Here is a 24,818-nt window from a genome sequence, read left to right as displayed (position 1 = left end):
AGGTTTCACAATTCAAACATCATAATTGAAGTTTGTAATCAATTATTATTGAGCATCTTTCATGTGGTAAGAGGAGGAGAGAGCTGGGACTCCTCAGTCTGGAGAAGAGAAGGCTCAGGGGGGATCTCATCAATGGGTATAAACACCTGATGGGAAGGAAAGAAGAGGGAGCCAGACTCTTCTTAGTGATGCTCATTGACAGGACAAAAGACAACAGGGTACAAATTAAAAAACAGGAAATTCAATCTGAACACACAAGGTAACTTTTTTTTTTCCGTGATAGTGATCAAAGACTGGAGCGTGTTGCACAGAGAGGTTGTGAAGTCTCCTCTGTAGAATATTCAGCACCTGACTGGACATGGTCCTGGGCAACATGCAGTAGCTGACTTTGCTCGAGCAGGAGAGTTGGACTAGATTATCTCAAGAGGTCCCTTCCAACTTCAACCACTCTGTAATAAGGTGGAGTATCCCTTGGAGACCAGAATCTTACGACAGCTTTCTCAAACAACTTTACAAAAATGGTTAATAGATCAAACTACAACAGCACAGCTATTTTAATAGTTTGCCTGAATTCCTATGGCGGAAGAATAACCCTGAGACTCCACTGCAGTACACATGATCAAAACCTCAATGAAGGCAGCACTTAAACTTCTTTATTAATTATCTGACCAAATAATTCCTGTAGTTCTTGGTAATTTTCATCAACTTAAATAGCTATAATGAAAAGTGATTGTATAGAAATCAAATATGAGTTTATGACACAAGAAACATATCAAATCCTTCAGATGTACATAGTAATATAGCAAGAGCCAAGGTACTCTCACTTACACACAAAACTGGTAACTGAATTTATTTGAAGGAACATCACTTAACGTTCGTGATTTCTACAGTATTAACAATATATGTGCAATTCCAAAATACAGTTATTCTAAAGCAAGAAAACTAAGACCACCTGTTCTAGTCACACTTGATACACCTCTGCATGCCAGTGAAACCTATTTCTAATAAAACAGGCTGCAGCATCCAGTATTGTTTGCTCAATGTACTCAAATGCATGTTGAAAGGCTCTTTTACACCACTACTCACAACAGTTATCTGCAAGAACACTATTCTGGTGGTCAGAATTATCCCTGTTGTTACATTTCATAGCAAGAAACATTTTACTGCAAGACTTGAAGTCTAAGGTCACAATGTGTTGAATGTAAATCTACAAAAAGTTCTCCTTATATTCAACAGTTGACTTAAAGACAAGTTTCATCCACTGGTCATAAAAGGCAAAAAGGAAGAGATTATACCTTGGGATGAAGTACACTGGTCAGATTATCAGTGTGTGCCAATAATCAGACTGTATCAGTTTTAGAAATACATCCATTTGCAAGTTTTTGTGAAAGAACAGAAATAAAAGTCTTTCATTCCACACTGTTCAGCAGATTTTATAATATTCTAACTACTGCCTTCTGCTTTTGTCATATTATGTAGCACTTACCCTGCTCTCTTCTAGACTGTCAAAAGGACCCGGAGGATCATCCAGACAAAGAAATTCTCTCACTGCAAGGCTTTAGCAAATAAAAGAGAGCTAATTACTTGAAGTACAAAAAAGTAACAATGCAAATATGATTGTACATGCACAGTATTTCTTTAACGGACACAAACATCTACCCTCCAATTTACTCTCAAGTATTCAAAATAACATTTACAATATTGTCTCAGTTGTATGGCTTAACCAGAGACAGTATTTAACATATGATTTCAGAAGCTGTGCAAGTACAGAGAGTTAAGCCAATTCAGAACATGATTTTTTTCAAATCTTCATAGAATTCGTCACTACATGACAACTGACAAGCAAGTTTATCACTTTGGTATTGAAGAAGTTTGAAAAATTCTCCTAGTGAAAAATAAATATTAAAAGATGGATGAAAAAGTATGTTGCTAAAATCCATATGCAGGTCCCTTCAGGAAATAATAGTGGAGCTAAGCATGGGTACTGAAACATGCTTATGTGTCTCCATGTTGCTAAGATCATAATTCATTGATATATACACAATTTCTAACTTTTATACATACAGTAGATATTTTTATATATGGAGGAATAAGTTAGAATAAGAAGTGACAAGGTTAACAGGGCATGGATATACTACATCGCTATCTCTAAACACATTTAAAAATTGTGTAAAACTGTCATCTCCCTTGTGCATTGTTTTGCACAGTCCAGAAGAAAGAAGTACGTGTAATCCTGTGCTTTACTATAGAGGATTTTGAGCATCTTGCTCATTCTATCTTCCAAGTTTAGATTACTTTTCACAGAACTCTTCAACATCTCCAAACATGTCACTTCAGCCACCTTTCTAATACTTTCCTGCTCTGTTGTAGTCATTCTTCTGTAAATAACCTCCAGTCAGAATACTGTATTCGCAACCAATTAGCAAGTAGTAACTTACTAGCCATTCTGTGCTTGCACTTCGTACTATAAATCTTTAAATCATCTCCTACTGCAATCAATGCACAAAACCAGAAGATGTAAATCCAGACTAATTCCTTCCCTCTTCTAAGTCCCATGGGAAGGTAAGAGTAAAAGGAAGGAATTTTCTGCCTTCTGCTCATTTTCTGTGTTTGAGGCAGATGCAAAGTACAAACACATGAAAGGAAACTTTTACCCAACTACAAACCTAATCAAACAGTTTCAGGTTTGGCAAGCAAAACCAGAAGAGAAATTTCTTGTGCAAACACTAACCATTGATTATACCATCACTTTTAGTTTTAGAAAAGCTCTGGACAATATTTATCTAAAATATATTAAACCTTTACTTTGTTGCCCTCTCCACCGTCTCACATTAGTCAATCTGTGCAAGCCATAGCCTAAACCTGTACTACTAAAACCAATTCCTCCATGTACTTTTAGAAAAAATAAAAAAATTCTGCTACAGAAACCAAGATCACCGCTCCAATTGGCACAAAAAATGATAGATGGTAACAAGTCATTAGTTCAATGATTAGAAAACATAACCTCAAACCAAGGGACATGGTATTCAGGCATATAAAATACATTTCAAGGAGAGCAGCAGGGTTGGTTTTTTCCTTTCCAAATAGTTTAATGTCCGAAACGACCTTTTTCCAACATGATGCTCAAGTCCATTCCTTAATGGCTGAATTGTTCTTTTCATAAAGATGCTGAAGGAACTCACGTATGCCTAATGCAGAAGAATTCATTATGTGGAAAAAATTTTGCTTACCATTTTCTTCAATATCTTCACCCTAATTCACACAGCTCAGTTCAAACATTTTAAAAGTATTTAACTTCTAAGTTTTGCGAGTAATTTTATTGTGTTATGAAAGAGTAACATTGAAATGTCATAACATGCAGTAATGCTTGTGAGAAAAAAACAAAATATCCAGAAAAATAACTCTGCAAAAATATCAAATCTACATATATCATCAACTTACATCAGATCAAACACATTTTCTTTGGTTTCCTACAGCTGCTGACAGAAAACTGTCTTTTTCTACAGTTTTCAAAACTTCTGAAATTGGAAGTTGTAGATTCACTATTTTCCATAAAGAGATCAAGAAACTTAAAAGCCACAGGTCACCGAAAACATTGTTTCATTATTTAAAATACACACCTGATGGCACAAACATTCAATTGCAGCCTAGCTGTACTGTCTGCTCTGACCCTGCTCTCCCCTCCTGGGGTTGCACCTCTTCCTTTCATTTACAAACAGGAGAAAATTCTGCTTTAAAAGTTTCACAGAATTCTTGTACATCACATGACAGATTGCTGTACGTGGCTTCTTTCTTTACTCCTGTGCTACCTGGCATCCTCCTTAAGGGAGGCAGCGATGCCAGCTCACACCAGCACTACAAAGGGCAGCAAGGGCCAGTGTGGCACAGGGGATCCCTGACAAGACTCAACAGCTGACCGAGTTCCTCCCTTTCAAGCTTCTTACACAGGGTGGAGGCAGAGGAGAGCTGTGTCATCTAGATAAAGCCAAATTACACTTCTGTTTAGCAGGTAAAACTTCTTTCTCCCGCTCTGTGAATTGTATGAAATTTTCTTGAACACATTAAACTCTGTGGGTGGATTTCAATCTGATCTTTCACTGAATCTTTAATAGAAGGCAAAATATAAGAAATCCATAGAACACAAACTCTAAATTTAGTCACCTGCATACCATCCTACATTTTATCTTCAAACTACTTTGTGAATCCAGTTTTATTAAAAAGTAGGTGTACCAAATGAGGTCTCCTATCCCTGAAGGGCAAATTTCCTACTGTCAGTATGTCTCAATGATAATATAGTGCATAAAGAGAAATAAAAGAGACTTCAAAGGCTCATCTGGTTTTGGTGCTACCCAAGCAATTTGACTTAATTGCAAAACTGTAGAAGTAAATTGTGCACTTTTAAGGAGGAAGCAGAGTCAGATGCTCACCACCGCTCATATAAGGTGCAAATATTATTTTTCATTAATGGTAACTTATTCTTTGATAAGTAGGTAAAAAAAATACTAATAAAGAAATCAGACAGATCAAGTTTCCCTAGTTCTAATCTCTTCCCAAGGTATCCAGACCTTCCATAGATCCAAACAGTAGAACATAAGCTGTAACAATAGGTTATAAAGTCTATTAAAAATCTTAATCTTCATGTAGAGTCTTACACAGCCAAGGTCAGTTTTCCTCAAAACCACGTTTCAATTAACTATCTGTTCATTAACCAAAATACAAACTGATTCCACAAACATTTAAATGCCTTTTTCCATTTCGTAAGTGATACAGTCTAAAAGTTATGTTTTGGAACTTTTTGCCTTAAATTATGACAAACACCATTTTGTCCAATATGGACCACCATCAAGATACAAACAAGCTAGCTGAGACACCAAACTAGCTGCAACAACATGAAGCATAAAGCCTTTGTGTGCTGTTATTCCATCTGAATATGAGAAAGAACTTCTTTACTTGGAGGGTGACAGCACTGGCACAGGCTGCCCAGAGAGGCTGTGGAGTCTCCTCTGGAGACATTCAAAACCCGCCAGGATGCTCTAGGTGCAACCTGCTCAGGTGAACCTGCTTTAGCAGCCAGGGGGTTGGACTGGGTGATTTCCAGAGGTCCCTTCCAACCAGACCATTCTGTGATTTTATTCTATTCAAGCAGACCAGTCACTTATGTTATGCTGCTGCAGACAGACATTGAGAGGATAATTCCTTTTTTTTGGCACACCTATTATTATGTAATTTAACAAACAGGAAGTTCTTAAACTTATCAGCCACATAGCTCACGCATATAATCATGTTTAATTGCCACTGACAGAAACTCCCAGGTTGATCCCAATTTCTTTTTCTATTTAAGCTTTCTGTCTCTGATATCTCACAGCAAAGCTTCGCAACTCAGTGTGACATACTGAGAGATGACTATGAATCATCCAAGACATTAACATTCCTTACCTTCCCTATACCCTTGATGATTTCATATGCCTTGTTTAGCCAGCCCTTTCCTAAGACAGCATTCTTGCAGGGATGTTTGTCTGTAGTTCCATCTGTTCTTGCTTTTTTCCCTGTACCTCTAGCAGACCCTCTTTTGAAACTAAATGCTATGTTTTAGCACTGGACTATGTGGAAATGCAATTCAGATTCCCACAGCAAAAACTTCCCCCCTCCCCCCAGTTCCTCTTCAGCAGTTTTTATGCAACTTTTTGACTATTGCTGAATACTGAACTGATTCAGAAAACTGTATCAATACCAATAGTTATTTTCCAGGTTGTAAAACACAATTGAGTTTATGATTCTGTATGTACATACTTGCTGTCAATTTGCACTTCATGACATGAAAATGAGTGTCACTTGGTGCCTCAGGATCCCTCTACAATACTTCATAATTTCATTGTTCATTCCCTTCTCCAGATAATTTCCAGATATTCTGAACAACAGTGCCTGTAAACTGTGATCCAGCATGCCATGTATAATACCCCGAGATTTTCATCAATCCTTTTCCCCTTGCCTTTCAACCATTTTATACAAGCTCCTTCATAACTACTCGTTAGATACATTTCCCTCTGCAAAAGACATTATTGCTTTTCCAAGTATTATTTTTATTTACCTGTTTATCACTTTGGTTCTTTTTTATTACAAGCAGTACCAAAAGTCAGACTGACTTACTGGTCTCTAGCTTTCAGATGCAACAGTCAAATGCCTTATAAAAGCGTGCCAAATGTAGTAATAGCCATTCTACTAAAAAGCAGCTACGAGCATTATATAGTCTCACACCACAGCTCAGCAATTTCACATTTTACTTCCTCTAAAATTCGTAAGGGAATGCTGTTTTCTCTAGAGATTTCCTTACTCTTTGTTTTTAATGAAGTTTTAGATGAAGACAGTTCCTCAGAATCATTCCTCAAAGAATCTCTGATACAGCAACCTCAACTTTTTTTATTTCTGGTGTTGCAAATGCTCTGCCACTGCAACTTTCTTACTCAAATTCTCTTTTGGGCTATATTAAAACGATTTTAGATTTCATTTGCCAAAATTGTGTTGTGCTTATCTTCCAGTTTTGGAAGAACCTTAAACTTTGTATGAAAAAAGAAAATGTTCAACTAGACTTCTGCACTTGTTTTTTTTAGACTCTTAAACTGTTTTGATTTGTGGTTAACATTTACTTATGTAAAGCAGTCTGTAAAGGTACTTCTATTACTATCACGTTGTATAAATTAAAAACGTTCAGTTTAATACACATTTTAAGAACTAGTCGTATAATAGTGTAGGTACTTTGCATTATGAAAGCCTAACATTTAATCTCAATATAAATTAACAATGTAGCAATTCCACATTCAGCACACAGAAGTAATGTTTTAGGAGTAAACATGGGATTAGGCTAACATTTTAAATATTACAGCTTTCAGTTAGTAGTTAACCATATACAATTAAAAATACTGCACACACACACACACCCCCCCCATGTTTTTTTTTGCTTAGGTTCGGACAGGATTAATTTAATAAGATATTAAATAATTCACATAATGACCAAACGCACAAAACTGATGTTACTAAATTCCTTACTGAATTGCTCAAAGATATACTGTCTGAGTCTAGGCACCTATATGAGGAATTTAGACAAAAAAAAAAAATCCAAATCCACAACCAAAGTTGAATCACATACCAGTTAGCAATATCTTTGTGAGCTACTAGGTTCTGGAGGAATGCCTGTAGTCCCAACTGTCGATCTTCCAAGAAGTCAGGATTGTAATTATCCTTGAACCAGCGCTTTGGGGGAAGAGCCAACCGAAAGCCTGGAAACATATCTTTTAGCTGAAATAGAAATCAAAGCCAAAGAAAACCAAGGGGAAAATGTCTTTATGAAATACTGAATTTGACACAGGCACTGACTGTACTCAGAATTACAGGATCTTTCTGTCTATTGTTAACTTCAAGCACAAGGTAAGTCTCAAACATAAATACAATCACACTATAGCATAAATTGTGGGCACATTTCTGTCATTTGCTGTGATACCTCACACAATCAAATAACCTCTCAAATTTACCACATAAAACAGGAAATGTAGAATCTTACTTTGTTATTTAACATCTCAGAGTCTGCTATTTAATGCCTTTCAATCAGTAAATCCAAGAAAATTTTATGTAAGTAAAATGTATCAGATAAGTAAGCATTTCAGTGGAGTTTCTTCTAAAGCACTCAGGGATAGCAAGTACTAAATAAACTTAAAAAAAAATATGCAAAAGCCCATTACAGACCTACAACTCTGCAACTCATCTTTTTTGGGGGGGCTAGCAGAATGAATTACAACACATGCATGAGATACTTCTAGTAAAGAGTAGCTCCCTTGTACACCCAGAATATTAAAATTTCAACATACATTTGAATGCGGCCCAAACCCTAGTACCAACATGCAAAATTGCTTTTTTAAGTCACTTAAATAGTAATAGGGTATACTCAACATCAGAAATACCTACAGTTTTTCTTTGAATTCATAAATTAAATATGCAAGTGGATGGAAGCATAAAATTCTATAATGATGGATCTGTCCAAGGATGCCAATTAATTTATCTAATATGCATGAATATAAAAAAAATTAACACTTTCATAAACCCCAATTTTTAGATGTGTTTTATTGGAAGGGATGCTTGACACAAAGAAATCTTGGAAGAGGATTTACAACCAACAGGAAATTTACAAAATCTAATGTTCCTCCAACTGCCACAAGAATCATTTATTCTTTTCCTGAAGACAGGATTAAGTCAACTTCTGTCAGGGATATACTGCACACACCTAATAGTTGTATGAATTTTCCAGTGACAGGGATTCCAGAATCTGCCTTGAAAACAATTTAGCACTCAGTGTTTACCTAGCTACAAGGTAATTCTTCAGAGGGTATCTTGATTTAAGCCTTCTGACAATAACTTTACTTATTTAACTACTCCTTCTGGACTCATGAAAAATGATAACAGATTGCTCTTTCAACAGATTAAGTTTTTAAGAAGTTAAAACCACAAACTATTTCAGCTAGAATCTCTCTAAACAGTTTAAAGGGAGAACCATGTTAGTGGATCATCCTTTCTCATCTAAGTGCCATTTCACAGGACAAGAAAGGTGCTTTTTTCACATCACAAGTATTGTATATTCCAAAAGCCCATGATAACTATTAGTTTCTTATTTATAGAATGCTTTATTATTAAAGCCTTGCTCTATTTCTGCATTTAATTATTTAAGCATATGTTTTCCTCCTCCTAAATTTCATCTTGATATTAGACTCTTCTTGGTAATTTTTAAGTTTATCTTTGGTCATGCAAAGTTCCTTCATCTTCTTACCAAGCTATTATTAATACCATATATGTTAGCATCCTCTATGCTTCACAACCCCTCTTAAGTTAATAAAATACTGAATAAAACTGAACCCAGAGAAGATAAAAAAATGCGTTCCTGTGTTAGATGTAGAGAGGACTGCAGACAACCATTGCTGGGAAAGCTCTTCAACCACACAGATTTCTGCTTAATGGTAATTTCACTTGTCTGGTAATGCAGACCATGTAATTTATTTCTAAGGAAAGAGTATGCCTACCCACAGATTACTCCTTTTGTGGATGAAGACAGTATGAGAAAGCTAGCTGCTGTCAGCAGAGTAATTTTCAACAGCACAGTCCTAGGGCACTCTTTCCTGAACACTCCTCAGACACAGCAGGAAAACTGTGGGTCAGAGAAGTTATGCTGGCTGTGATTGCCTGCTTAGATCCAGCATCTTTTTTAGATGTCTCTCCCCTACATCATCAAATGATACACTATGCATATCACATGAGGCACATGCTCAGGGAGAAATGGGTAACTTCTTGGTTCTTAAGACTGGCCTTTAAGATAATGAAATCATTATTTGCATAATATCAATACCAGCACAGTAATAAACTTTACAAAGTTCTTTTCCCACCATTTATGGGACCAAAGAGCATTCTTCACATACTTCTCCAATCCACTAGGCTTTCTTACAGAAAACCATGCATCTAGCCAAATGTCTTTACTTTAGCCTTTGCTCTTAACCCCTCAAGCTCTGTCATGTTCTAACATCCAATAAAATAAAATTTCTTGTTAACATTACAGCAAGACAGTATTTCAGTCTTTGCTGTAACATTCGCTATGTGCTTCTTACAGTTTGCTCTCAAGTAACTGAGTTATTTTACTGCCTCCTTCCCTTACTTCCATCTCTAATGAATTATATAAAACTTAACCTATCGCTTTTAGCATCCTGTGACAGTTCATCGTGCATCTCAGCACTTCTGCGTTAAGTCTTTCAAAGACTGTACTGCTCTTCTTGTGCTTATCTCTTTTTTTTTAAAAAAATTACTTTTGACTTAGATCATTATGTGGCTTCTTGTGTACCTATACTGGCATTATCTCATTCTTCCTTTACTTTGGATTACTTTGCCATCATCATCTATTTGTCTTCTTTCAGTAGGTGTGGAGTTTTCATAACCTTTTCATTGCCTGCAAAGTAGATGGCTTCGACAAAAAACATATTGTTCACACTTGAAATCTGTTCAAGTCTTAACCTGCTGCTGCACTTATTAGTTTCATTCGTTAAAGCTAAGTTAATGGTTTTGAGCTCTTTTACTCCCACTCATTTCTGTTTTATTAGCTGTTCCTTACTGAAGTATTTCAGAAACCAGCTGAAGAACAAAACACTTTCTAAGATACTCTGGTCATCTGTTTTGTGGCTTGTTTTTCTGTTTTTTGTCGGGGTTTTTTTTTTGAGAGATCAGGGCAAATAAAGAGTGCTATTAAAAAGTTCACTAGCTGCTTCTGTTAGTTAACTGAGCTGCATTAATTCATCTAGTCCTGATTTTGTCTAAGCATGTCCCTATAGGGACACTGTTCTTATTTTCACATTTTCTTCATTTTTAGCCACTGCCAAAATCCAACTCTCAGTTTGGACTTGTGAATAAGTATGTACCTGACATATACAAAACATACTGCTCTTTTGCCTTTACCTGGTCTTCCTGAAAAGCCATTCCCCTCTCTGTTAATACCTCGAACTTATACATGTAGTGATCAATTATTCAATTCAGTTGGCATTTAATGCCAAGTTTCAAGTACTGTTTCAGGGAATGAGTAATTGCCACCAACTTCAAGAAGGACGGTGGGGGAAAGGATTTATAAGATAGTATAATTCTCTTGTTCATAGTGGAATTCTAGGAGATACAGAAAATCCTGACAGTACACATGCATACAACTTCACGTCTGCATTTGCCATTAGAGAACAAGGAATTGCCAGTGTTGCACTGCATCTTTTTAACCACTGATGGCACATTTAACCATTTAATCTTCAGTTTGCAAGACATTATGCTTTTTATGATACAGAAATGCCAGTTCCAGGAACTGAAACATACCATAATTCTAAAACTTCTAGAGAATTATAGAACAGCAACATATTAAAGGTTTAGATGTATACTGAAAGATGAAAAAGCTTCAGTAAGCAACACAAGGCAATAATAAAGTTCTTCCTTTGAAACAGAAATCCTAATACCCATGAATAGTGTGAGAAGCCAAACATTTTTGTCTAAGATTTGACTGCAAAGATTAAGGACTTCACTTGTAAAATCTAAACATCTATTCTAAAATGAATACCTGTGGCATTTTAATTTTTCAGACTACTGATAACCACACTGAAAGTCAATGTATGTAAACCAGTTCTTGACCTGTATCTGACATAGCTGACCAAAATACAAACTGTTACATGACTTGACTTCTGAAATTGGAGTTGAAACTCCCAGAACACAAACATTTCAAAAGAAGTCAGGCTTTCACCAATATCAAGGCATTCCTTAATTTAGGATAAACTGAATTAAAGGCAGAAATTTCTTCAGAAAGAAATCTCTAAAGTAATTCACATTCAACAATATGTATCAGTTTAGACTGCATTGATCTTTTAAAGATAGCCTAAAAGACATCCAAATAGGTCAAGCCAAGAACCCACAGAAATGTGTAAGTTCGTGTCCATAATCAAAACTAAATCAGAATTATGTTTTTATTGACTAGGCACGTTGATCCAAGGAGAAGAAAAGATATACAAAAAGCCCCTTACTATAGGTAAAAAAGGGAGTGTTAAAATGTTACAAGCCTGAACATGAATGAACATAATAGCAGAAAACGCGTTAAACTTGCAATGAAAGATTATTCTTAGGAGTTGACAGTAGGACAAAGAAAAGTGTACTTCTGCTTTTCTAGTTCAATGATTCTATAGATATAATGCTGAATGCGATAGCCAAACACTATTTACCAATTAAAAAAAAACCCACAACTTGTACAAATGTTTTTTTTTCTTTCAAGTGTTCTAAAAATACGAAGTTGCTGACTCAGAACTCCTATTTACCTATCATATCTGTCTTCAGCTTTAAAGAGCTGAAATATTTCACAATTACCTTTGAAAACACTGAAAACTACTGACTGACCAGCATACAAAGAACTACTTATGTTCATGAAACTTCAGTTTTATCATGAAAAAAGCAGAGATTATTGCACTGAAAAGGACTGAAAAATTATTGGATCATTCCTGCAAGAGAATACAGGCCCCTATTTCTACTTCCATGCAGGGGATACAACTGTTTAATAGTTGTATTACCTTTATCACATAGTTTAGGAATAAAGTATGAAGCACACCAACAATTTCAGATGAAGAAATACCATCTTTACATTAGTTATTTCATGCATCTTAGGAAAAATGAGGAATTGTATGTTTTTCAATCATTAATACAGTATGCGTTCTATATGCAGTAAAAAATGGCAAGAAAAAAGGGTGACCAAAATGTGAGACAAAGAAAATGAAACATGAAAGAAGAGAGGCAAGTTAGCTGAGAATTTAACGATGTTTAATTCTCACCTTGTCGTTAAGCCTGGAGAAGTCAGTGTACCGTCTGAAAACCACCCAACTTTCCTCTGGACTTCTTTTTACCAGTATTTTGTACACCTGTGTGGAAAAACAGGAAAAAAGGTACAGAACTTCACATTGTATTGGCTGAAGGCTGAAGTTATCCTTTATTTCTTAATGCTACAAAACCTGTGGATAAAATGAGACTCTTTAATTGGATTTAAAAAACCCCAACACCACGAACTTAATTTCAGTACAAACAGTATAAATTAATTTCAGAATTTAAGGAAGGAGTTTCTATAATTCTTAAGTATATTTAACTATTTTAGGTCTCTAAGAAAGGGCTTGTGCAACTGCATCCAGATTTCTTCCACAGAGAAACAAGCCTCAGCTATCAATGGGGTAAATCAAGTATGTTTTAGTGATCTACTTTAACCTTTGCTGAATTATAGTTTTACTCATTAATCCTTGAAGCTAATCTTACTTTTAAGATGACTGTAATAATCAGGTACTGAGTGCTATATTGTTTTAAAATGTCTCATCTGACTTGCTTCAAAAGGGAAAGTGAGCCAGGATAAAAATAACATCCTCCCCTGATTTCATTTGTCTCGAACATTAGGTTTTGTCTTTCCAGGCAAAATATGACCACTTCCCTAGATAACTGCACCAGAACGGTTATACTAGCACTGTAGAACTGAAGTAACAGACCCTTTGAATCAGGTTTAGCAAGACAACAGCACAGCAGTACCATCTTCCTATTTAAAAGCAAATGCATTAATAACAGAAAAAAAAAATCAATCACCTTTTACAGAGGACTGATACTCAAAATGCCTGAACACAATGAATCTAACAACACACAACTTCATCTAGAAAATACCAAGCAGTGTCTAGGAAAGAAGAGTTCTTATCTCACAACCTTACTTTCACATAAGGAAAGAGAGGCTCTGTGATTGTACTGTGTTAGCTTTCCTAGGCTAGGTGCTTGCCAGTTAAAAAAAAAAAAAAAAAAAAGAATACAAGAAAGAAAAAGGTATTTTTGGAATCATAAACAATCCCTTATACTCATTTAACCAAATTCTATTTAAAACATTTTCTAATCTGTTACACAGTAAACTCTTCCATTATTTCATGTTTTCACAGCAAGTTGTCTTAGCTGATGAATCTTTTTCTTGTTGTAGTCCCAGTAGGCATTAACCCCAGTGCTAGCCAGCTTCTGTACACATGAAACCATTTTTAGCATTTCTGTATTCTATAATATATTGTTGCAGACGGTTACACAAACTACAGATAACTACAGTGCAAATTAAAAGCAATTTTAAAAAAGTACTTCTCCTATTTACATTTTAAACACAAAATTTCCACCTTCAAGCAGCATTCACCTGTGAAAGTCATGGACTGTGACAGAGGCTGTATTTCAGCCATTAACAAAAAGCTATCAGCTTTTAAAATTCAAGCTGGAAGACATGCCTGTGAAGCCAGCATTATAATGCAATTCTTCTGTCTTACATTTTCTGTATAAATGTTTGTCCCAATGTTTTAGCTTTCTTGTCATACCAAAAGTAGAAACAGTTTATTTTACGAAAATTTCATAAAGCAGAACTACTATATAAAATTGTGAACACTCTTTGCGACTACACAGTAAAACACAGAAAAAAACAGCTTTGGAATATGTTTGTGGACTTGCTAATCACTATTTTATTCTTTTATTCTACTAAAATTTATGCAGAGGCATTGCTTACAAATGAACACATGAAAAAAATCCAGTTAGTATGACCTTCACTTTGAATGGTTCCCAAGTAAATATTACACAACTTTAAAAAAAATCTTCACAAATTACAGTCAACTTAATTGTAATAAGGACCACAATCACCTTGTGATTACTGGCCCAAAACACCATGGTCAACCCGAAACAAACATGTTTGGTTTTCTTGCCAAAGTTAAAAAAAAACCCCAAAAAACCACAAACTTTTTTCAAGATTTGTAATTAATAAACCAAGAAAAACTAGAGTATTACAAAACCAACAGTCAGTTACTTCACACAAGGTCTTGGGGAAAAAAACCCTACAAATTAATTCAGGATTGACTAGAATGACATTAATGTCTTGAATTGCCTTACTCCACAAATACAAAATATTCAATGAAAATACGCCAATATTTAGTAACAACCTCTGGCTGATTCAGCATCTCATTGTCATTTCTAGTTAGCTTAAAAAAATAATTAAAAAAAGAAGTACTAATTGAACATTCCAGGACTGCTAACTCATCTGAGACCAATTGCTTACAAAGACATTTTTTAGCCTAAGTTTTTTCTCCCATAAGCTTCAGCAGCCATGCACTCAAACACGCACTAATATTTAGCTCTTGAAGTTAGTAAATCACCCAGCTTAAGTAACTCAGATTCATATTTTTGGGAACTAAGAGATGCTTACTGTAGAAAAATTCCAGCTGTTAAGTCTCACCTTTTACAGGTGATTTCAATTTAATTTCTGATTTTGCACTGCAGAAGCAACCAAAATTTCTAAGACTAATTACTCATTGGTTTTAATGCACAATAGCAAGCTTATTTTCAACATGCAACTGAAAAAAACCAGTAATTATGCGCTTTCAGAAACAACAGCAACAGAAGTGAATTCCAAAAGAGAAAAAATGCATGCAAACATTTTAACCATGAAGAACGTGTCATTTGTATTGTAACCTGGCCTTCTACATAAAATGAGTCAAAGTTGTCACTGTTACTATAGTTGAAGAACATCTTACACGCACACTGGAATATGCCTTGGCACATTTTCAGACTAACCCTTGTCAATATAACAATACTAATTGCTTCTTTAGTTTTGAAGATATTATTTAAAAGGAATCTTTTTAAGCTACACATAAAAAAAAATCTGGCTCTTGTCTTCAATATCTTGCATGAAGATATTAGAAACTGAATATATCAATATCATGCATGAAGATATTAGAAACTGAAAAACTTATGACAAGCCAAGCCATCATTCTCAAATAATTAAACCCCAGCATTATTTAATTCTTTACAAAAAGAACTTGATTTTATTAGTATTTCAACTGTCATAAGGGCATTAGATTCCACGCGTTTCCAATCTAGAAGAATATAGGAGAAAAAAAATTGCTTTTAATTTCAATTCTACTGCAATAAATATTCTCTCAGCAACATCCTACGGTTGAACTCCTCCAGCACCCAACTCTCCTGCAAATACAAAGAAGCGCAAATAACAAATGATTTTGCACTACAACCTCCAGTCTGAGTGCTTCCTTTTTTTTTTTAATCATAACATTATCTGCTATTACTCTTCTTTACTTATTTCTGATTAATGTTGCTCTCAAAGTAACATAATAATAAAGAACAACTTTCATCAGTCCCACAAGCATTGCTGAATTATCTCAAATAAATATTTCAACCACATCCACAAAAACAAACGCACAAATGCGTTAATATATTTATGGCATGCAAAAAACCCTGAATTGCCAGCTACAGTACATTTTAAGAAAAATCATTACAAATCAGTTAAGCTGGTGTTCTGTCATGAGATACTGTGTATGTGACATCTCATACTGATGTTTTCAGAACAGATTTCCCCTTCTTGGAAACTAAGCGTAGCAATGCAAGAAGCTGAAACCTACATGTTTACATTTTAATGCAAGTGTTTTATGTTCCTAATCACTGTAAAAGGCAAATATCAGGGTGTCTTATCATTCACTTCAAATAAAAGACTACATTTTACTTAGTATGTTTAACTATCCAGAACTTCTGTAAGTTCGATTTCACAAGGAACTGTAACTTCACAAGGACTTCCTGACTTTTCTAGCAGAAACTGCTATCTGAAGTAGAATGAACTTCTATTCCATGTACACAATTACAGGAAAGACTGCTTCTAAGTCTCTGTTTTCCCACCTGTATAATGGGAATGATACTCTCCTCTCATGACACCAGTACTTTGAAGCCAAATTGGTATTTGTAAAGTACTCCAACATTCCTGCACTGCAGGACTAAATACTGAAAGAGAATGCAAAGTACTTTCAAGTGTTATCTTGTCATTACAGGATGAACCATACTATCCCCATAACTTACAGTGAATTTTGCCCTTTCCTCCATCACCTCATAACCTAGTATAGTAGGCGTGGACGGTCGATCTTCCCAGCTCCTGGAATCTGTATTCTGCTCCATTTCTTCTACAGGCTGAGTACAGTATTCTATCGATGTATCCATACGCGTAAATTTAGTCCTAACAAGTGGACTACTACACACAGATGACGTAGAACCAATCTGATCAGGCACGCTCATCTTTTTAAAACTACCAACTGTAGAGTCCTCCAGCTGTCCTTTTGAGGAGCTGGAACTTGTTGAGATGCTCCCAAAAGAAGAACTTCTTTGGTTTCTGTTTGTAAAGCTGGATGATGAACTTCCAATAGGAATAGGAACAGGAACGTATGGTGTTGCCATCCTTCATGAAAAAAAGAAATAAAACAGTTTCTGGTCCAGGAGTTCAAGGTTTATTCACTGTGTAAGCCATGTTTTCTCTTCTTTTCAAGAACAGTACCTGCAGCGAAGGACAGAAAATATTGTAATTTTTAAGTGAATACAACACTGGGATACTACTTTGAAAGCATCTGTATCAGCACTGAGATGGTACATAGCAGTACTGATGGTTAAGTATTTTCATACAGAATTTGGCTTCATATGAAATGCTACTTTTAAATTGTATTTCTGCACTTTGATGGACAGCTTTACAGAAGCTCTGTCTTTCACAACTATTAAAATTAAAATGACAAAGTTAAAGCAAGATTACAAAAGAGAAAAATCTTTTTATCCTTTCTGATTTAAGTGCTATTTTGTTTTATTGAAGTCAGCAATTTCTAGGCATATAAGAAGCTGGTGTAGTTTTAGTGACTGTTTAGCATGAACAATACAAAAGCTTTTCTCAGAATTGCTACTGTTAGATCTGGAACAGACTACATGAGCCAAACATGCATGCAACAATATACATGACACGATTTAAAAGACAGCATAGTAAACAATGAAGGTGAAAAACCTATTTGCATATATTACATATTCACTGAAGTACAATGGATCTGTTTTCAAAGCAAGATATTTTTTCCAAACAACTCTGTTGCATATAATGCTGCAGACATTTGTAGGTGTTAACTGGGCACATTTTCTCCAGCATGAATTGGAACAACTAAGTTTTACAAGCATGCACATCAAAAGCAGTACTGTAACAGCCACTAGCTTTCCATTCCATCAGATAAAATGTAAAGAACAAGTTCAGGAAAAAAAGATAAAGAAAAGATTTGATATTTTTTCTTCAAAAACCATTTCAGGCCAAAATGAATCCTTTGTGTGCATATGTGTACATTTCTAAAAAAAAAAGCAAAAGAAAATTAAGACAGCAGTATCAAATTGCCAAAAATATACCATCTCCTCATTTTAAGAAAGTACCCAAAGAAGAGAGCTCTTACAAGATCCAAATAAGATGCCACCTCTTTGGATTAATAGGATTTGCGTCACCACCCATTTCACTCAAGAGTATAGCAACCAACCACAAGGTTGGAGGTAACTGTGAAATGGTAAACCATCAACCTGGTTAACATCATATACAGAATCAAGAACCCAAATCTGTTCTGAATTGCCAGGGTGAAGTGATGCTTTCATTCTCTTGATCTAAATAAATCCTAGAGAACATGAATAAGGAAATGAATATGAAATGAACCAGCATCAACAAGACTGACTGAAAATGCTCTTGAAGGAATTCCTTGAAGGAAAACCCAAACTTCCTCATCCTTGCAGCTACACAGGGAAATCCCACACTCTGTATGTCAGAAAGCTCAGGGAACTTGACCAACAAGAACAATTCTAAACTGGCAGTGACTCCTCAGAAGCACTTCTGCTTCACTGTGGGATGAGACTGGACACTTGGCAACATCCAAGGGAGCAGAAATGTCAGCATTATAAACCCCTACTGATTGACTTTGCTGGTCAGGTACAGGATTTGGAGTATCCAGCAGCTTCTGTTGAAGCATAGTCCTGTCCTTGGTTGCGTGACTTTACCCCGTGTCTGACCCGCTTCAGCCTTACATAGTTCAAAAGAAGCAAGTCATACCTGTCTTCGAGACGAGATATTCTTCTGGAGCTAGACCAGGATCTAATTCCCTTTTTCCACCTTTATCTCAGTAAGCAAATCTATTTTCTGCCTCAAACAATAAACTTGACAATATTTTTTTTTATTAGAGCTAGAAATACCAACACACAAAGTATTCTCTGGCAGATTTTCTCTGGCAATACTTTTGTCTGTATAAAACGCCGAACAAGGTTAACTCCTTTTTCACTTGCCACTTCAGTGACTCTTCCATGTTACCAGCATAAAGAATTGAGAGTATGCCCTTAAAGAATGCCTCACCCAGCTATGTTCCTGGGAGGCGTGCGATTAAATCTCTATAAACAGAACCCAGTTGAGTCCAGGTTCGCAACAAATCAAAGGATCTGTAAATAAATAAAAAAAAAATACTTATCTTCTGCTGCGTGACTATGAATCTGAACCAGGAAATAAAAATAAGCCCACATCTCTGGGAATCTGGTGAAGTTCACTCAGGAGTGAAGAAAAAAAAGAAGTCTGTGCTTTTCAGCACTTTTTGGGAAAAAAAACCCCAAACCCCAATCATAAAGCATGACAACATTTACAGCCATTACAACACTTGTGAACAGTGTCTTTTCTGGAATTACTTTTTTCTTTAAAATGATGCCAGTCGCGATAACTTACTGTCTTGAACTTACAAACTTACTCCTACTTTTAAATGCACATACATTACTGAAAGGCTATACCTATATTGGCAAACAACACAGCTCAACACAAGAGACCTGCAAAGCACTTGGTATTAAGAATCCAACATTTACATTGTACATGCTTCAGCGGCTTTTATGTCAGACTAGCTGTAATTTGGTACCATTGACTAAATGCTTATTAGCAGCTGGGCTGCATTAGGTCTGCTCTCAGGGTACATCTTCTGTTTCAGTTTCTTTTGTACTCTACAAGACCACCCCACACTGTGGGCCAATGCCTCTTAGATGGTGATGATCACAGTATTTGCTTCTAAAGAACATTCTTGACTAAATCTGACACAATGAACATACCCACAGATAAATAAAAGGGGCTGATACTACCAGTGTCACATCCAGACTCCAGTAACTCTGAAAGGTAACAGAAGAGTATTCTCTGAGTAACAGAAACGTCAGGTCAAGGAAGCAAAGGGCACACTGTGTTACTTGTTTGGTTTCTACCCTCCTCCCCCCCACCAAGAACACAGGAAAAGAAACATACAAAGATACTACATTAGAACATACTAGACTCATGAATATATATATATATGCACATATATTTGTATGTAAATCCATCTTAAACCATGAAAGTATCACGATTTCCAAATATCTAAAATGTTTACATGCTATGAATCACAAGAGGGTTTAAGACTGTATTAATTTGCAGTCTGTGAAGGCTAAACTTTAGAGAAAGAATGCAATGCTCAAACGAAGGTCACAACCTTAGGACTCAAGCCTTTTCTATGAACACAGAAGTTTACTGCCAATTCATGCAATAAAAGGAACAGAAAATAATTTAACAGAAAAACAACTTTTAGACATGCCATATAACTCCTTGCTTGCATCAGTGAAGCCAGGAGGGAAGATTTAGCCACACAGTGTGCCACTACACAAGCTTCACCCTGGACTGGTGTCACATGTCACTGCACTAAACCAGTAGATTCATTGCACCACACAAACTTTCAGAACAAACGGATTGCTCACAACACCTAGAAGATAATCCAGTGACCGCACTCTCTTACCTAGATATTTACTTACTTCACTTCTTGTGCAAAATTTGTTTCCTGTTCAGAATCTGTATTTGGTTTAGTTTGATTCCCAACTGTAAGTTAAGAACGAAATAAAAAGGCACATTTGCTGGAGGTACTGAACTGCTAGATCTGAAACAGGATAGGACAGAGTCCCAGGAATCCTACCTACTAAACAGCATGACACCAACTTATCTTACTGGGCGTTTACAACAGCCACCTCCCTCTTTGTGGGTGAAGCAAATAGGTCATAACAAAACCAGTTTAAAAGGGTTTGCCTCCAGCTTGCAGCTATCGCAATTCCAAACCCTTTTAAGCTAATGGTTTGTATGTTCATTGAGAAACATATAAGCCACGCGATTCAAGGATAACCGATTACAAACCAAACAACACTTACTTAACAGTTCTAATTGGATTCAGTAGACTTTTAGCTATGCAATACTATCTGTGCTCTGGTTACATATACCGTGTCTCTGGACAACACCGCCTGACCTCTGTTGTTTAGGATCCAAGTGCTACCAATGGAACGTCACCTGAAGAACTAGTAGAATACTTAGAGGCACTTTGCTGAGTTAGGTTTTACAGAAGGTTTTAAAAATAGTAATTTTGTGTTGACTTCCATCTAGCTCCTTAACAACGTATTTCACCTGTTTCTGAACTCAAACCGGGGCCTATTTATCACACCTCGCACACACACGCAAGCACGCGGAGGGGGACACGCTCCCTGCCCCAGGGAGCCCGTTACCGAATTACAAACAACCGAAGGTAACTCCCCCCCGCCCCCGGAGTTCCACACTAGGATGTGTCTGCGCTGCCCACCAATGCCTGCGAGTTAACGGCTCTGAAAGGGATGAAACGCCGCAGACCCCGTAGCCCCCCTCGGGCCAGCTATCGGCACGGCCCCGCCGCGGGGGGGACCCGCTGCCCGCGGCCGCCCGGCCCCACCAGGCCCCGCCACGGAGGGTCCGCAGCTCCGCCCGCGGGCGGCCGCGCTCGCCCCGCTTTACGTAACTTGAGAAGCAGCCGCCAAGCCAGCGGTTACCGGCGGGGCCGGGCCGGCGCAGCTGCACGGCCTGGCGAGCCCTGCCCCGTTGCAAGGCTCCGGTAACCGGCGGGACCCACAGCGGCGCCGGCTGAGAAGCCACCCTCGAGCTGGAGGTGCGGCGCCGCGTCTACCCCGGCCCCGCCCCGGGGAAGGGAGGCCCGGCCCCACCGCCCGCCCGAGCGGCCCCGACCCCACGCCCCGCGGCGCCCCCACCGGCAGGGACCGACACAGCCGCCTCCGCACAGGTGCGCGGGAGCCGCGCCCGCGGCCGGCGCGGCCAGCAGGCGGCGGGGGCCGGCGGGGGCCAGCGGCGACCAGCGCGGGGCGAGCGGTGGCGAGCCGAGACCCCGCTCCCCGCGCCGCCCCAACTCCCCGCCGCCTGCCTCCCTCGCTCCCCTCCCCGGCGGCGACGCCCCCTGCCCCGCTCGCCCCTTCCCGCCTGCCGGGTGGCGGTGAGGGGAGGGCGAGCGCCCCCACTCACCTGTTCGCCGCCGCGCTCGCCTCCCTCTGCCGCCCCGCCGCTGGGGCCGCCCCTCCCCCTCAGCCGGCCCCGCCCCTCCGCGCGCCGAAAGGGAGGCGCAGGGCGCCCGGGGCCGGGGGCGGGGAGTGGGCCGGTACCTGCAGCGCGGGGCGGGCGCGGGCCGGATCGGCCCACAAGTACCGGCATGCCCCGCCTGCCGGTAAGGTTTTCATCTCCCGGCAAGCAGCGCGAAGCCGCCTGTGGCGGGGGCTGGCCGCGGTGCATTTCGGGTGCTGCGGTTCTCTGGCGCCGTGGTGCCCGCTGGTACCTGTAGTTTCGCGGGGCGGGGGTGGCTTAGGGGAGCGGGGCAGCGCCCTGCTGGCTCACGGGCCTCCGCGGCGCGGGCCCCGGGGCCTCTGGCCCCCGGATAGCCGCGCAGGGGGAGCGGGGAGGGGGCTTCAGGCACCCCGGCAAGGTCAGCCTGCCCCTCGGCCGGGCGGGCCCTCGGCGGCCCCGCCGCGGAGAAGGAGGGAGGAGCGGGGAGGGCAGGGGCCCGAGGGCGCGCCGGGGAGGGCCGCGGCGGCTTTGCCACCTCCCGCCTCACGGCGCGGAAGTCACGGGAGCTCTGTCGGAGTACCGGGTGTTAACGTGATTTCGCATAGCACCACTGTAAGGTCGTGCTGCAGCGCGAGGTGTTTTCACGTGGTGGTGTAGCAGTGGAGTGTCCTGTGAAATCTCATGGATGAAAGTGATTAGCGAAGTTGCTGGAGAGGGAAGAGGGGGTGGAATTCAGTCTTCTTAAATAGCGGTGGGAATAAAACAGTGCCTTGTTGTCTCATAGTCGCTTAGGTATGTAAAGAGGAATATGATATTCTGGAGAAAATGAACACAGCACAATTAGTGTTAAAAGGTACATTTTCTTTATATATTTTGTGTTCTTTGTATGTCACATAAAAATGTGATGCCTAGAATTTCAGAGAAAGTACTTCTGTTGAGTTTTCATCTGGAGGCTATCATATGCTTGGTTTTCTGGGACTGCCGTTTTCCCCCCTTGGGATCTTTTATCTGGAAGGTACTTGAGCACTTTGGGATTTTAGGGTCTTGGCAGTCTGCTAGAACAGTAGCTGTGACAGCTGCCTAACATCTGCCTTGTGTTCATGGGTCTGGAAGCGGTTAGATGCTTCCAGAATATATTGCACCTCTTGTCCAAGTGCTATGCAACTGTGTGTTTATTATAAACTTGATACTTTCTACAGGGTATGGGTGCACAGGTTGTGTAGCAACACTATGCTAGTAAGGTGATCAGATGTGTCATTTGCAAATAGTAGTAAAGGCATGGTGCCTTACCCAATGTCAATATATCCTGCTCTGGAGGCTTCTGTTACCGCTGGAGTGTTATTCTTCTGAAATTATATTCTTAGGGTCCTGAGGAATTTGTTCTTTGTTTTTTCCTGTCTCCTATTGCTTAAGCAGTACATTGGACTGCTTGAAATTAATTCTGAACTTGGTGGGTTTTATGAATGTCTTTCAAGCAATTGCCTCAAATTTGGCAGGGTAGCTAGCATTCATCAAGAGTAGAATTAATAGATTTTAAAAGCATTTGTGAATGACTAGTTCAGAAGACATGCCATGGGGAACTTTTCTGGATCTAATTCTCTTTTTAACTTCCCAATTCTGTTTTAGATATGTAGTACTCAGAAGAGATAATGCACTGGGTTTTTGAAATGTGCTATAATAATGCATATATTAAATCTAGAGAAATTAAATCAATGGCATTTTGAAAATTGCCCTGCCAAACCTGATATGCTGAGCACATAACTATTATGAACTTTAAGCTGTTTCTCACTCAAGATGAAAGCGTCCTTTAATACATAGCAGCAGAGGAGAAAAAACAGTTAGAAACAAGAAAATTCTGATTCCCAGTTATTCAGAACACTTTTTTCTATATTAGTTGATGATGTCTAAGCATTACAATTACTTAGTTACTTTACAATAAATAAAAAAAATAAACCAGAATATGTTATTTTTAAAGTTTGCTGCTTACACCGATCTAGTTTTAAAAAATACATGAGGTTTTTTCACCTCTAGAAACATTTGATAGTTATAAATGCATGGCTTTTTGGTTTGCTAGTCAGCTGGCCTAACAGCTTGTGATATGACATTTATTGTACAGGTTAACCTAAATTTTTTAACAGGCCCCTCAGTTATAATGAGGTCGGTGTTTGCTATGACACTGTCGATCAAGAAAGAGTCCCGTCCCAACTCCTTTGAAGAGAACAGGACGTCTTTTGTCACGGTGAGCAGGTATAGGAACAAGGCTTGAGGCTGCATTTCTTTAGTAATTTGGAAATTCCAAGGAAGTCAGTGGGATCTTTGGCTGCTGAGGAATGTGGCTCAGTGCCTTCACGTCACAGGCTCTATCCACCTACAAAGTCATCAGGAATGACTGTTGCCTCGCTGGGGTGAGGGAAACTATGCAGGGTTAAGGTGAATTAGAACTGCGTCTGCGCCCTTTCCGGTTTTCGCTCTATAGTAGCTCTTCCCTGCGTACTGCGGCTGCAGCAATCCGTAAAGCTTTGAGAGTGCCTGGCTTCAGCCGCTTGTGTGAGCAGAGCTGTGGCTTGCATGGCAGGCTGGGTGAGCCACCCTGTGGCAATGCCGTGCATTTCACCTTCGTTGAGTCGAAAGGACAGCAAAACTAGGTACTACGCGTGTAAGAGTGGAAAGTACTTGCAGCGGTTTTTTTTCTGCGGGTATGGTACCAGATGCCACCCATGTTCTGCCTCCCACCGCTAGTTATTTGGTTTTCTGGAGGATTGGTACATATATTACAGGCCTAATCAAGATCTGTCAGGCCATCTACACATACATACAGTAATCCTTTGTGCCAAAGATGTGATTTTTGCTAATGCTAGCTGGTTAGCTAGCTTAATTTAACCTTGTTTAGGGGCTAGGGCTTCCAGAATCAGAAAAGCTTATTAAGGTAAAAGAAATTTGTGCAACTTCTGTGAGCTTCCCAGCACACTCTCTGGTGGGAAGAAAAATGAAGGAACTGCTGATCATGTAACACTATTGGTTCAGCAGTGTCACCTGCTGTTGT

The 24,818-nt window shown here is 38.9% G+C and overlaps 1 protein-coding gene and 2 long non-coding RNA genes across 13 annotated transcripts in view; 1 reads left to right on the top strand and 2 right to left on the bottom strand.

The window, feature by feature from the left end:
• SNX16 (sorting nexin 16) overlaps window positions 1-21,884 on the bottom strand; it is a 28,219-nt gene extending 6,335 nt beyond the window's left edge. Inside the window, exons 1-7 of one of the 10 annotated variants that reach the window (XM_027801040.2) lie at window positions 20,224-21,390; window positions 19,501-19,557; window positions 18,770-18,852; window positions 16,444-16,912; window positions 12,369-12,455; window positions 7,145-7,293; window positions 1,487-1,556 (exon numbers count right to left, since the gene is read on the bottom strand). In XM_027801040.2, the coding sequence (XP_027656841.1) occupies window positions 1,487-1,556; window positions 7,145-7,293; window positions 12,369-12,455; window positions 16,444-16,815 (678 nt within the window). In that variant the 5' untranslated portion in view covers window positions 16,816-16,912; window positions 18,770-18,852; window positions 19,501-19,557; window positions 20,224-21,390. The other 9 variants (XR_008731330.1, XM_055704682.1, XM_055704684.1 and 6 more) reach the window with 9 other exon arrangements.
• On the bottom strand, window positions 14,028-16,437 carry LOC129735578 (uncharacterized). Its single transcript, XR_008731332.1, has 2 exons — window positions 15,284-16,437; window positions 14,028-15,247 (listed from the first exon to the last, which is right to left on the bottom strand). It is a non-coding gene; the product is annotated as an uncharacterized LOC129735578 (long non-coding RNA).
• Window positions 21,879-24,818, top strand: part of LOC114015077 (uncharacterized) — a 100,489-nt gene continuing 97,549 nt past the window's right edge. For both annotated transcript variants that reach the window (XR_008731331.1, XR_003558839.2), the window contains exon 1: window positions 21,879-22,628. This is a non-coding gene — a long non-coding RNA (uncharacterized LOC114015077). The remainder of the gene's footprint in view (window positions 22,629-24,818) is intronic.

Source organism: Falco cherrug, chromosome 3 (assembly GCF_023634085.1).
Source record: "Falco cherrug isolate bFalChe1 chromosome 3, bFalChe1.pri, whole genome shotgun sequence".
In the NCBI taxonomy this organism is placed as follows: Eukaryota; Metazoa; Chordata; class Aves; order Falconiformes; family Falconidae; genus Falco; species Falco cherrug.
The sequence above is the reverse complement of the archived record's forward strand: the minus strand, read 5'-3'. Positions and strand labels throughout refer to the sequence as shown.